Source organism: Mauremys mutica, chromosome 9 (genome assembly GCF_020497125.1).
Source record: "Mauremys mutica isolate MM-2020 ecotype Southern chromosome 9, ASM2049712v1, whole genome shotgun sequence".
Lineage (NCBI taxonomy): Eukaryota > Metazoa > Chordata > Testudines > Geoemydidae > Mauremys > Mauremys mutica.
The window spans coordinates 65,217,519-65,229,730 of NC_059080.1; the positions used below are offsets into that span (position 1 = coordinate 65,217,519).

General features: G+C 40.4%; 1 protein-coding gene across 6 annotated transcripts in view; it reads right to left on the minus strand.

The window, feature by feature from the left end:
* Positions 1 to 3,463: 3,463 nt before the first annotated feature.
* The window catches only part of SPSB4 (splA/ryanodine receptor domain and SOCS box containing 4), a 209,914-nt gene continuing 201,165 nt past the window's right edge, over positions 3,464 to 12,212 (minus strand). For all 6 annotated transcript variants that reach the window (XM_045031484.1, XM_045031482.1, XM_045031485.1 and 3 more), the window contains one exon: positions 3,464 to 4,729. In XM_045031484.1, coding sequence (XP_044887419.1) covers positions 4,602 to 4,729 — 128 coding nt within the window. In that variant the 3' untranslated portion in view covers positions 3,464 to 4,601. The remainder of the gene's footprint in view (positions 4,730 to 12,212) is intronic.

Here is a 12,212-nt window from a genome sequence, read left to right on the forward strand (position 1 = left end):
CTCACTGGAGTCCCTTAACCTATGGCAAGGAGCTCAATGAAGGTAAGCTGGCAAACTTTTGTGCACTTATGTCCAAGATAATGGGGGCGGGGAGAAAGGGAAGAGAAGGTTCGAAGAGTATTTTCTTGCCCAAATGAATAAATGAGGTGTATAAGGAAAGAACGGTTACTTACTTGGTAGCAACTGTGGTTCTTCAAGAGGTTGTAATCAGTGTGAATCTCACTATAGCTGTGCATGTGCCTCACATGTGAGAGATTACAGTCTTTTTGAACAGCAGTGTCTGTCAAGGCAGTTCATGTGCCCTGTGTCTCCTCGTGCTCCCATTGAAGCAGGGCAGAGTCACTATGACCCTTCCTCAGTTCTCTGGCAATTCAAATTGCTGTGATAGCTAGGAACTCCAAAAAGTGGGGATGGAGGTGTATCATGGGATCCACACTCATTACAATATCTTGAAGAACCAGTTACTGCAGGATAAGTAATCTTTACAGATTTCTGATATTGGCACATTCCTGAACCAGAGTGAGCCCAGAAGTTTGGTGGGAGAGATACACCAGCCAGCTAATAGCACAGTGAAATACATTGTGTTGTCCTTTTCAATATTCTTTGTGATGAGATGGCCTGATCTGTAGAACATCCGCCTGTGGCTAAAAATAGGCAGGATGACAGTCTGAATGGTTTGGTCTTATCAATGAAATAAAACCAAGTTCTGGCTGCCTCTAAGTTTGAGTAATTTTTCTTTCTCGCAGTGCTGAGTGTGGCTACAGAATATTGAATAAGGTGGTTTGGCCATAAGTGCCTGAAGCTTATTCACCTTCCTGGCTGACATGACAGCCACTGGGAAGCCTGACCGTGTAGAGGTGATGTAAGTAGTATTCTGAGAGGAGTTCAAATGGTGGCTTCATAAGCATGAGGAGGAGGATGTTGAGACCCCAGGTGGGAGTAGGTAGGTAAGTGTGTAATAGCGCTTTGAGAAACTTTGACACCCTGGGATGAAACAAGATTGAACATAACTGTACAGGCATATGCTAAGCTGAGATTTCTGTGAGGTGAATCTTAATAGAGACAAATGAAAGGCCAGACTATTTCAAGTGAAATAAGAAGTCAAGGCTCTTCAGTAGAGAGGCCTGGAATAGGTCCAGACCATATCGGGCTGCTCATATCAATAATTTCTTCCATTCATATGATTATGTTAGTCTGGTAGATGTTCTCTTGCTCTGTATCAGGATTTCCTAGACCTGTAGGAAGCAATCTCTGTCCATGGAACTCAACCAACCAGCGCACTTGCGGGGTTCATCTCACTGCCATGTACAAAGGAACTGAGTGAGGGTTGCAGCTGCTCTGTCCTTTATGTTCTTACATGGCAGCAGGAGGAGGCACAGGTGCCTGCATAGCACCAGGAGACACTGCTATGCAAAGAACTCCAATATTGCACAAGACGTCTATGCACATGAAGTGAGATCCATGCTGACAGATATTGAAAGACTAGTCTGTCTGTAAGAGGGCTCCATTGACTGTTTTCAGGTTGACAGATGTTGGATTGTAAGGTTTCTATAATTTTTTGGTACTAGAGATGTTTAAACAGCTTTTTTTTAAAAATCCTGTTTCATTTTTTTACTCGCTGTTAGTGTAAACAATGCCATTCAGAGTGACTGCTCATCTTCTGTGTCTTTACTGTCCACTCGTACGTGTGGGTGTTTTTGGCTTCTTAGATTGTAAGCATTGATCTCAGCACTATAAATAGGCTGCGCTTGTTTCCCTATAAAGTTTCCTGGAAGGGGACAAAAGCCTGTTTTTACAGTGTGATGACAGGTGGAACTACTTCACATTCATAATCTGATATAGGGCTTCTCTTTCTGGAGAGACCTCACAAGCTACCTACAAACTTAAGTCTCCTGCAGGTAGCCTGAGAACTTATCTGAAGATAGCACCTTGGACACGGGTTGAATAAAAGCGGGAGAGACTATACCAAATTATTGTTAGGCAAAAGGATGCACTGCATGGAAAATCATACACTAAAATCAATGTGCTTGTAAAATATTTTATTACTTTAAAATACTAAAACTGGATATTTTACATAATCAAATCTGCTTTCTGATATGTGCTGTTGTAATACCTCCATGATTATTAACTTGACACTTTCCCTCCCTAACATTTTGGGGGAATGGTAATTGAACATTCCTTTACTGAAAGTCCAAATCCAAGCTGTATAATAACTGGGTTAATGGACAGAGTGTAAGGGGAGATTTGCTATTGATTTGTTCCAGTTCTGCTCCCAATGGGCTTTAATTTATGTCACATTCACACACACACAATTAACTTTTGCATTGACAAAAGACGATCAAGCATGGGTCAGGGTACAAAATGGTATTGAAAGATAACATCCAAAGTGTAACAGTTGTGGTAGGCACATTCATTAAAAGGAATGTGAACAATGAGGCTAAAGGGCAAGGCACTGATTTTCTGAAGTGCTTACCTGAGATGTTCTTCACTGCTGCACAAGGTCTTCCAGTCACTCTGCATCATTCTAAAGTTAGTGTGTTTGCCTCCCCAGTCCTCAAACGATAATATAATTTACACAGTACCATAGGTATACACAGCATTTTAAAGGGGTCCTGTGATTCTTGCAATGTAAACTGGTCAAAAACACAAGAATATTGCATTAGACATGGTGGGATGGGCTATAGGAAAGGAAGGGTATTCTGTAGTTAACAAGGGAGGAGCAGTTGCTGCTTTTTGAGAAGCATGATTTTCCATAGATCATACATCAGATGGGATAAGTTTTTTTGTTATATTCTTTCAAATTTGTATGATATTTTGGGGAACTGTGATTGCAAGATTTCATGGAAACTTTCTGCTTTGAAGAGCGAGGCTGACTGGGGCACACAACTGGAAGACTTTTCCAAGAACAATGAGCAGCAATGGAAGAAGGCATTAAGATAAGAGCAGGGGAGGATAGAACAAAGGAATAGTTAGGCAAAAGGCTTGAGCAAAGCAAAAAGTGAGTGGAGTAGGAAAAAATGAGGAAAGAGATATAACAAGTGTTGTAATGCGCAGCTAGGGTGACCAGATGTCCCAATTTTATAGGAACAGTCCTGATTTTTGGGTCTTTTTCTTATATAGGCTTCTATTACCACCCACCCCTTGTCCCGATTTTTCACATGTGCTGTCTTGGTCACTCTATTTGAAGCCTCCCCCTCTGCAAGACGCATTGCAATATAGTATGCAACTGATCTCAGTGCTGACAAGCCCACAGCGACTAGGACATGTCAGCAGCAGGGCATTGGCGCTACTAAGACAGATGAGTCCCTCTCCTTTCTACCCCACCCACTCCACTGCCATAGAAACACCACACAGAAGCAGCAGTGTAAGAGCTACAGAAACTGAACTTCAACTTGGAATGTATTGCTTCTGTTAAGTATATCTAATAGGTAATGAAAGGAGAGACTGGTTTCATTTTGGACAGTAGACTTTATTAGAAATTTTCTCCTTATTCATCAGTAAATTCACATTAAAATATGCTGAAGGCAGTTAAGTCTCAACAGTCAACATCCTGCCATTACAACAACTTCCAGTTTAAAAACTAGATAACTGATCAGGCAGATAACTTGAAACATAAGAAATGCAAATAGAAAGCAGCATCTTTACAAACAGGTTGAGCCTGAAAAATGTATACATCTGGGGGTGCGGGGAAGTAAATCAGTCCTTCCAAGATGAAAACAGTTAAATGAGGACTCCACAGACATTAAACAGATAAATAAACAACATATCACACATACATTAAAAAGAGAGCAGAAGTATTTAGAGTTGGTATAACATAAAAATAATAAATTTGTTCAAATAAAAAAAGTGACAGGCTTCTTAAAAAGTAAATATCCTAAAATCTCAAGATAGTGAACAGCTTTGTTGTTATAAACTATGCAAAACTTTGGAGGAATGAGATTTGGTCTTGAAAACATTGGACTGCATTGACTTTATTACCATATCCAATTTAGTTGATCTTCCACTCTTCAGGAACAACTTTTCTCATTTATCTTTAAATCCAGCAGTGGTGTTCTATATAATGACTTACTTCATATATTTTAGACATCATAGGTCCTCTAACACATTAAGGGCTAAGTATTCAAGACTCCAGATAAACTGTGATTACTCAGCACCTCTGAACATCAAATCTTAAGATTTAGACATTATTGTTAACTTAACACACTGTTATTTCTATCACTAGTAACCACATTATTCAAAGGATGCTACTCTGCATAAGGATAACTCTTGGGGGCCAGATTTTCAGCTGGTGTCTACCGGAAGTCAATGGAGCTAAGGCAATAAGTGCCAGCTCAGGATCTGACCGGGAGAATTCAGTCTTGGATACTGTCCTATAGGCAACAGATAATTTGTGAATCTAGATCAAATTGATGGTTTTTGCATACTTTAGTATTCCCCAGTTTGTTCTGCTTCAGTTGATTCAGAAAAAAAATACATACATTAAAACTTAAATAACACTCAAGTGTCCACCACAAAGATTTCTATTTTGATGTAAACAATAATTTCTGCCCTTTGCATTGATTTAGTCCAACGTGAGGCCAGAAAAAGGATTCTAAGACTTCTTATTGATACTGTAAATAATTTTTCAGAGACTGGGGCAAAGGTAGAGATTCTATGTCATGCAGGCGATCTCTGCCAAGAGCAAAGCGAATTGATCTTCGGCACAAGTCCATTAAAGGCAGGGGTTCCGCTGAAAAATGGAAGAAAAAATAATGTAGGATTAATGTTTTGAAATCAACATTTTATTCATTATTAAAGAAGAAAATGGACATCAACATTTTCAGGAGCAAAAAAAGATGATGCTTGGCAAAGGGTAACAATTAGTGGTAAAATTTTCACAAACTTGAAAAATATATACAAGTGATACTGATTTATGAAGCAGAAGTGTCAACATTTTATCACATTACATATATAGTAAAACAAGCATAATGTTTTCAGCTCAGTATTTGACTCTATAAAATATGAGCTAGTAATCCAGCACTATCCCAATAGTTAGAGCAATAGTGTTGTTACACAAGTGTTCAGGATTTCCAATAATAATGCAAGATCTTATAATCTGTTAATAACACAACTTTCTGCACAACTAAACTAATAGCTCCTGACCTTTAAATACCAACTCCTTTTCTGTTTTAGGGGTGGTAAGGAGTCTCTTAAGGCTAAATGCATTTCTCAGCAAACCTAGCAGAAAATATGGCCAACAAAGTCCAAAGATTAATCAAATCTCTTTGTCTAGTGTGTCCAGTGGTGAAACTCTTTGAAACAAACATTCTCAGGAAACACTGTTCAAAAGATTTTAAAGTTTTTTCATCCCTACCATCACCTCAACCACATTGGATAGGTTATGACTGGTAGCTACTACAGAAAATACACCCCACCCCCCAATTCAGCAATGCAGCTAAAACTTTTGCAAATCTGTGATATCTCAAGTTTCTTTTACATACAACTAGGAACATAACTCCTAGGGGATGGAGCTGTTTAATTCATTAACAAGGCTTAGTGATTATGAAATTGGGGGGTGGGCATAGATAGCTCACAGATTACAGGACTTGAGGAATAATACAGTAGACACTCCAGACACTACATCCTGATCTGCAGCTTGCTGTTGATCTTCCAGGCATCTTCTATTTCATTTAAAAAAGATGACAATGACTGAAGCTCAATGATACTACATGTTCTTGAGTGACCACATGGTGCTAAGACTTTACTATTTTTACAGCCAAAATTTGCAAATAAATGTAAGTAATTAACCAGTCATGGAGTTAATTCAAAACTTTAAAATCTATAAATAAATAAATAAATATAATTAAATATTTCTCCAGCTTCACATGCTAAATACAGGGGCAGGTGACCAAAGCCCACAGGTAAGTCAAAAACATGGAGACCTGGGAGGGGGTTGGAATCTGGGTGGACTATGGGCTGTTATAGCAGAAATAAAGGAGAGATGAAAATCTAATCAGTATCTTAGATGTCTGTATACTAATGTGAGAAGTATGGGGAATAAGTAGGAAGAACTCGAAATGCTAGTAAATAAACACAACTATGACATAGTTGGTATCACAGAGACTTGGTGGGATAATATGCATGACCGGAATATTGGTACAGAAGGATAAAGCATGCTCAGGAAGGACAGGCAGGCGGAAAAAAGGGAGGTGGTGTTGCCTTATATATTAAAAATGAATATACTTGGGACTGAGGTTGAGATAGAAATAAGAGACAGACTTGTTGAAAGTCTCTGGGTAAGGATAAAAGGGGTAAAAAACAAGGGTGATGTCATGGTAGGGGTCTACTACAGACCACCAAACCAGGAAGAAGAGGAGGATGAGCCTTTTTTTAAACAACTAACAAAATCATCTAAAGCACAGAACTTGGTGGTGATGGGGAAATAACACCTGATGGGAAAATAACACAACAGGGCACAGATTATCCAACAAGTTCTTAGAATGTATTGGAGACAATTTTTTATTTCAGAAGGTGGAGAAAAATACTACAGAGGAGGCTGTTCTAGATTTGATTTTGACAAATAGGAAAGAACTGGATGATAATTTGAAAGTAGAAGGCAATTTGGGTAAAAGTGATCACGAAATGGTAGAGTTCATGATTCTAAGGAATGGTAGGAGGGAGAACAGCACAATAAAGACAATGGATTTCAAGAAGGCAGACTTTAGCCAACTCAGAAAGTTGGTAGGTAAAATCCAATGGTAAGCAAGTTTAAGGGGAAAAACAATTGAAGACAGTTAGCAGTTTTTCAAAGAGACATTATTAAGGGCACAAAAGCAAACTATCCCACTGCATAGGAAAGATAGGAAGTATGGCAAGAGACCACCCTGGCTTAACAAGGAGATCTTCAATTATCTAAAACTCAAAAGAGAGTTCTACAAAAAGTGGAAACTCGGTCAAATTACAAAGGATGAATATAAACAAACAACACATGTAGGGACAAAATTAGAAAAGCCAAGGCACGAAACGAGATCAAACTAGCTAGGGACATAAAAGGAAACAAGAAAACATTCTACAAATACATTAGAAGCAAGAGGAAGACCAAGGACAGAGTAGGCCCGTTATTCAATGAAGGGGGAAAAACAATAACAGAAAATATGGAAATGGCAGAGGTTCTTAATGACTTCTTTGTTTCAGTTTTCACCAAGAAGGTTGGTGGTGATTGGACGTCTAACATAGTGAATGCCAGTGAAAATGAGGTAGGGTCAGAGTCTAAAATAGGGAAAGAACATGTCAAAAATTACTTAGACAAGTTAGATGTCTTCAAATCACCAGTGCCTGATGAAATGTATCCTAGAATACTCAAGTAGCTGACTGAGGAGATATCTGAGCCATTAGCAATTATCTTTGAAAAATCATGGAAGATGGGAGAGATTCCAGAAGACTGGAAAAGGACATCTATAAAAAGGGAATTAAGGACAACCCAGGGAATTGCAGACCAGTCAGCTTAACTTCTGTGCCCAGAAAGATAATGGAGCAAATAATTAAGCAATCAATTTGAAAACACCTAGACAATAATACGGTGATAAACAACAGTCAGAATGGATTTGTCAAGAACAAATCGTGTCAAACCAACCTGATAGCTTTGTTTGACAGGGTAACAAGCCTTGTGGATAGGGGGGAAAGCGGCAGATGTGGTATATCTTGACTTCAGTAAGGATTTTGATACTGTCTCGCATGATCCTCTCATAAACAAACTAGGGAAATACAACCTAGATGGAGCTACTATAAGATGGGTGCATAACTTGTTGGAAAATCGTTCCCAGGGAGTAGTTATCAGTGGCTCACAATCATGCTGGAAGGGCATAATGAGTGGGGATCCCACAGAGATCGGTTCTGGGTCTGGTTCTGTTCAATATCTTCCTCAATGATTTAGATAATGGCATACAGAGTACACTTATAACGTTTGCAGACGCTACCAAGCTGGGAGGGGTTGCAAGTGCTTTGGGGGATAGGTTTGAAATTCAAAATGATCTGGACAAACTGGAGAAATGGTCTGAAGTAAATAGGATGAAATTCAATAAGGATAAATGCAAAGTACCCCACTTAGGAAGGAACAATCAGTTGCACACATACAAAATGAGAAATGATTGCCTAGGAAGGAGTACTGCAGAAAGGGATCTGGGAGTCATAGTGAATCACAAGCTAAATGAGAGTCAACAGTGTAACACTGTTGCAAAAAAAGCAAACAACATTCTGGAATGTATTGTAAGCAAGACATGAAAAGTAATTCTTCTGCTCTACTCCATGCTGATTAGGCCTCAACTGGAGTATTGTGTCCAGTTCTGGGTGCCACATTTCTGGAAAAATGGACAAATTGGAGAAAGCCCAGAGAAGAGCAACAAAAATGATTAATGGTCTAGAAAACATCACCTTTGAGGGAAGAATGAAAAAATTGGGTTTGTTTAGTCTGGAGAAGAGAAGACTGAGAGGGGACATGATAACAGTACATAAAAGGTTGTTACAAGGAGAAAAATTGTTCTTAACCATGGAGGATAGGACAAGAATCGATGGGCTTAAATTGCAGCAAGGGCAGTTTAGGTTGGACATTAGGGAAAACTTCCTAACTGTCAGAGTGGTTAAGCACTGGAATAAATTGCCTAGGGAGATTGTGGAATCTTCATCATAGGGGATTTTTAAGAGCAGGTTGGAGTGCAGGGGACTGAACTAGATGACCTCTTGAGGTCCCTTCTGGTTCTCTATCTCCTCTCTCACTAAATCCTGCATGGGCTCTACAAGTTCAATTACTAAATAATAATACGAAAATGCCCTCAAGTGTTTGCAGCAATTGCCAAACTTCAAGTATTAAACATGTTCGTATAACTTGGAATCTGAAATATTTTGTCTCCTCCCTTCAGTCCTACATCAGTTCTGAAACTTACAGATATATTAGGGCAGATTAGGTCTAAAATGTTTTAAAGAAGTTTACTCTAAACTCAAAAAAAATTATTTAAAGAAAAAATAAAAACATGAAAATTTTCCAGCTGTGCAATGGCCCTAAACTATCAAAAAATATTATTTTTTTAAAAGCCTCTTAAAGGCTTTTAAAGCAGTTTTAAATGTGGTAAATGTAAAAATGCTCAGAACTATGAATGATGGTAAAAATCACAGATTATAAATCGGCAACATCATGTGGCTCAAAGGATGAGAACTAGCTTTAAACTGCATATTATAAGATAAGAACTAAATTTAGGCCTCATTTGTTGTCCAAACTGTACACTGAATGATGCAGGCGTCTTTGTCAAAATAATACTATATAATCCTGCAATTAAGGACTGTAGGCTAGATTGTTGGGTCTGGCTGAGCAACTTGTGGTGCAACCTTGAATGTTAGTGTATTATATACAAAAGGTAGTGTAGCGCCCCCTATCCATCTGGTTACCTTCTTTAATTCCAGTCTGCTTACAGGTTTTGATGGACAGGTCTGGGTTCTTCTGGATCCCGCCACCCACTCAGCAGGGTGTTTCTTCTTTATTTTTCCCTATGAATTTATTTGGCGGTGCCTCCACCCCCACTCGCTCCTTCCGGGCAGGGTCACCAGAGCAGCTTGGGAGGAAAATTCTAACCACAGGGTAACCCCCACTTACTTGCCAGATAGTTGGAGACTCCAAAGAAATAACACAAACACATACAATATATTCAACACAGTAATTATATTAAACAGGAGACAAATATAACAGGATAAAACACTATTCTTAGGGTCACTGGTGCCCACACTGATAATACCTGTGGCTTCCCCAGTCATGTGACCAGATGTAGCAAATGTAAGATCAGTGTCCCGTTGGTATGTGTACTTTGTTGGGGCCCTTGATGACCTATGACTACAATATCTTCTCCGCAGTGGTGCACTCACAAACTCCATGAATGATCCTCAGGTTCAGAGATGACTCTGGACCCCTCGGTCACTACAGAGGGGATGATCTCTGCTGGCAGGAATCCTCTTCAGGCAGACTTCTGTTTCCAGGATTTCCCCTCACCACAAAGGGGTGCAGGGCTCAAGGTGCAGATTACACAACTATACTAAGATCCAAACTGTAGTCTCCTACCCCAGAGTCCAGATACACTCACAGTAGGCAGCAGCCCTGGACTAGCAGGCAGAGCAGAGCTGACCATGTGATGACTGGTCTCACTAGGGAGCTGGAGGGCTAACTCAGCCTGGCTGGGGAAGTTTCCCATAAAAACTCTACAAACTTGGAGTCATCAGTGGAGGGGAGGAAAGCCCAGCTGAGGGATCTTGCTTTCAGGTCCCCAGAGGCCAGTTTTCAGGGGGAACCCTGCATGCAGGCCTGGGACTCACCAGCTCCCCATACAGCCAGTCCTGCCCTTGCCCTGGCTGGCTCCAGACTATCTAAAAAAAAAATGGCTTCTCCCCTTTCCTGAGCTCCCTGGGAAGGACATCTCAGTCCCTATTGGTTGCTGGGCAGACTCTGAGTCTGCCTTGGCTTGGCTCCCCTCCCCCGCCCGACCAGGGACAGTGTGTCTTTCCCTGAGCTGCCAGCAGACAGAGCCCCAGGACTCTAGGTAATCTCCTTGGGGTTACAGTAGTATATAGCTTATCTTTGCATGCCCATGATCCAGAGCCAAGTTTCCAGCTGTAAATCAGGGCAGATGTCGGGCAGCTCTAACATACGACAGCTGCCAATATCCCAAAGAAGCCAAAAGGGCAGCCAGGATCTTGCAGGGCATAAGAAAGTGCCATTTCTGGCATTCTTCCTGCACCCATGCCTCCTATATTGGCATCACAGAAGGAAATGGTGTAGGAACCTGATTCCCGAACCACTGAAGTGCTAGAGCTGTTCAAAACAACTACCAATAACTGTTTATAATAACAAAAGGATTTCCTGCACACCATTCTTTTCATATTCAAGACATGACTACAGTTTTTCATGAAATTTACTTTAAAAAATCACCAGGGGGCAAGGAGTAAACATAGAAACTTCAGTCAGAAAGGTAATAGCTAAGCAACATAGTCTCTTGCTTGACAACCCTTAACTGTGTGTTGCTACGTGCTCCACCTATAAAATACACAGACCTTCCACACCCAAAATATTTGGAACACTAACATTCAAGATTTTAAAAATAACATTTCAGTTTGCACTATACGGACCTTTGAGGTGGTACAAATAATACTAAACAGTGACTCTTCAAATTCTGCAGGAGACAGCAGGAGAGTGGTATTCTGAATATTTGAGAACTCAGCTATGAAAATCAGTTTTACTCTTAGAACATTCAGCATTTGTCCCTGAAAAGAGAACAGTGTTACTCCAAGCAAGGGTGGCTCCAGGCTTCAGCACGCCACGCGCATGCTTGGGGCGGCAAGCCGCGGGGGGCGCTCTGCTGGCGCCGCGAGGGCGGCAGGCAGGCTGCCTTCGGCGGCTTGCCTGCGGAGGGTCCGCTGGTCCCGTGGCTTCGGAGGACCTCCCGAAGGCAACCTGCCTGCCATGCTTGGGGCAAAATGCCTAGAGCCGCCCCTGACTCCAAGAGTAGGAACTAATTATGATTCCTCCACAACACTGTGTACTTAATTAGAGTGCTGTGGAAGCTAGAATGAAATGCATTTGTAGGCCTACCATTTAATCACTAATTTTCCATTTTTGTTTATAACTTTTGTGTGTATTTTCTGCATTTGAAGTGGCCAACTGTGGTAGTGAGCTTGGAAGAATACAAGCCCTCAAAGCAGAATCTCTTTGGGCATCGGTTGTACTGAAGGCTTATGAATTCTAGTAATATCCCATCAATTAAAAAAAATGAATTGCTTAGCTGAAATATAAAATTGTAAAGAAAACATGATTCACAAGAATAGCTCTTTCAGTTTCTTAGGCTGGTTAGGAATTTAATACAAAGTGAGATATTTGCAATGTGGCAAATTTTTCACAGGAAACCTAAGGTTTCCTTCCAAGCGCCAGCAGCTTATTCCAGTAATGTATGACGGTGAGCCTGCTTCCAAAGCTCTGTCATGTTTCTAAATGTGTTTTTGGGCATCTTCTCCTCATATTAAGGTTTATTATGAAAGCTCTCCACTTCAGCATCATTTCAGCAGCTGCCAGATGGGGGAAAACTGTATTTTTCAGTAAGACAGAGCACTTGTCCCTTTTCTTTCTGTCTTCTCAGTTCCATGTCACAGCTCAAATTAGACAGCCCCAATTTTGCAACAGCATTCAAAAAGGAGACTTAAAT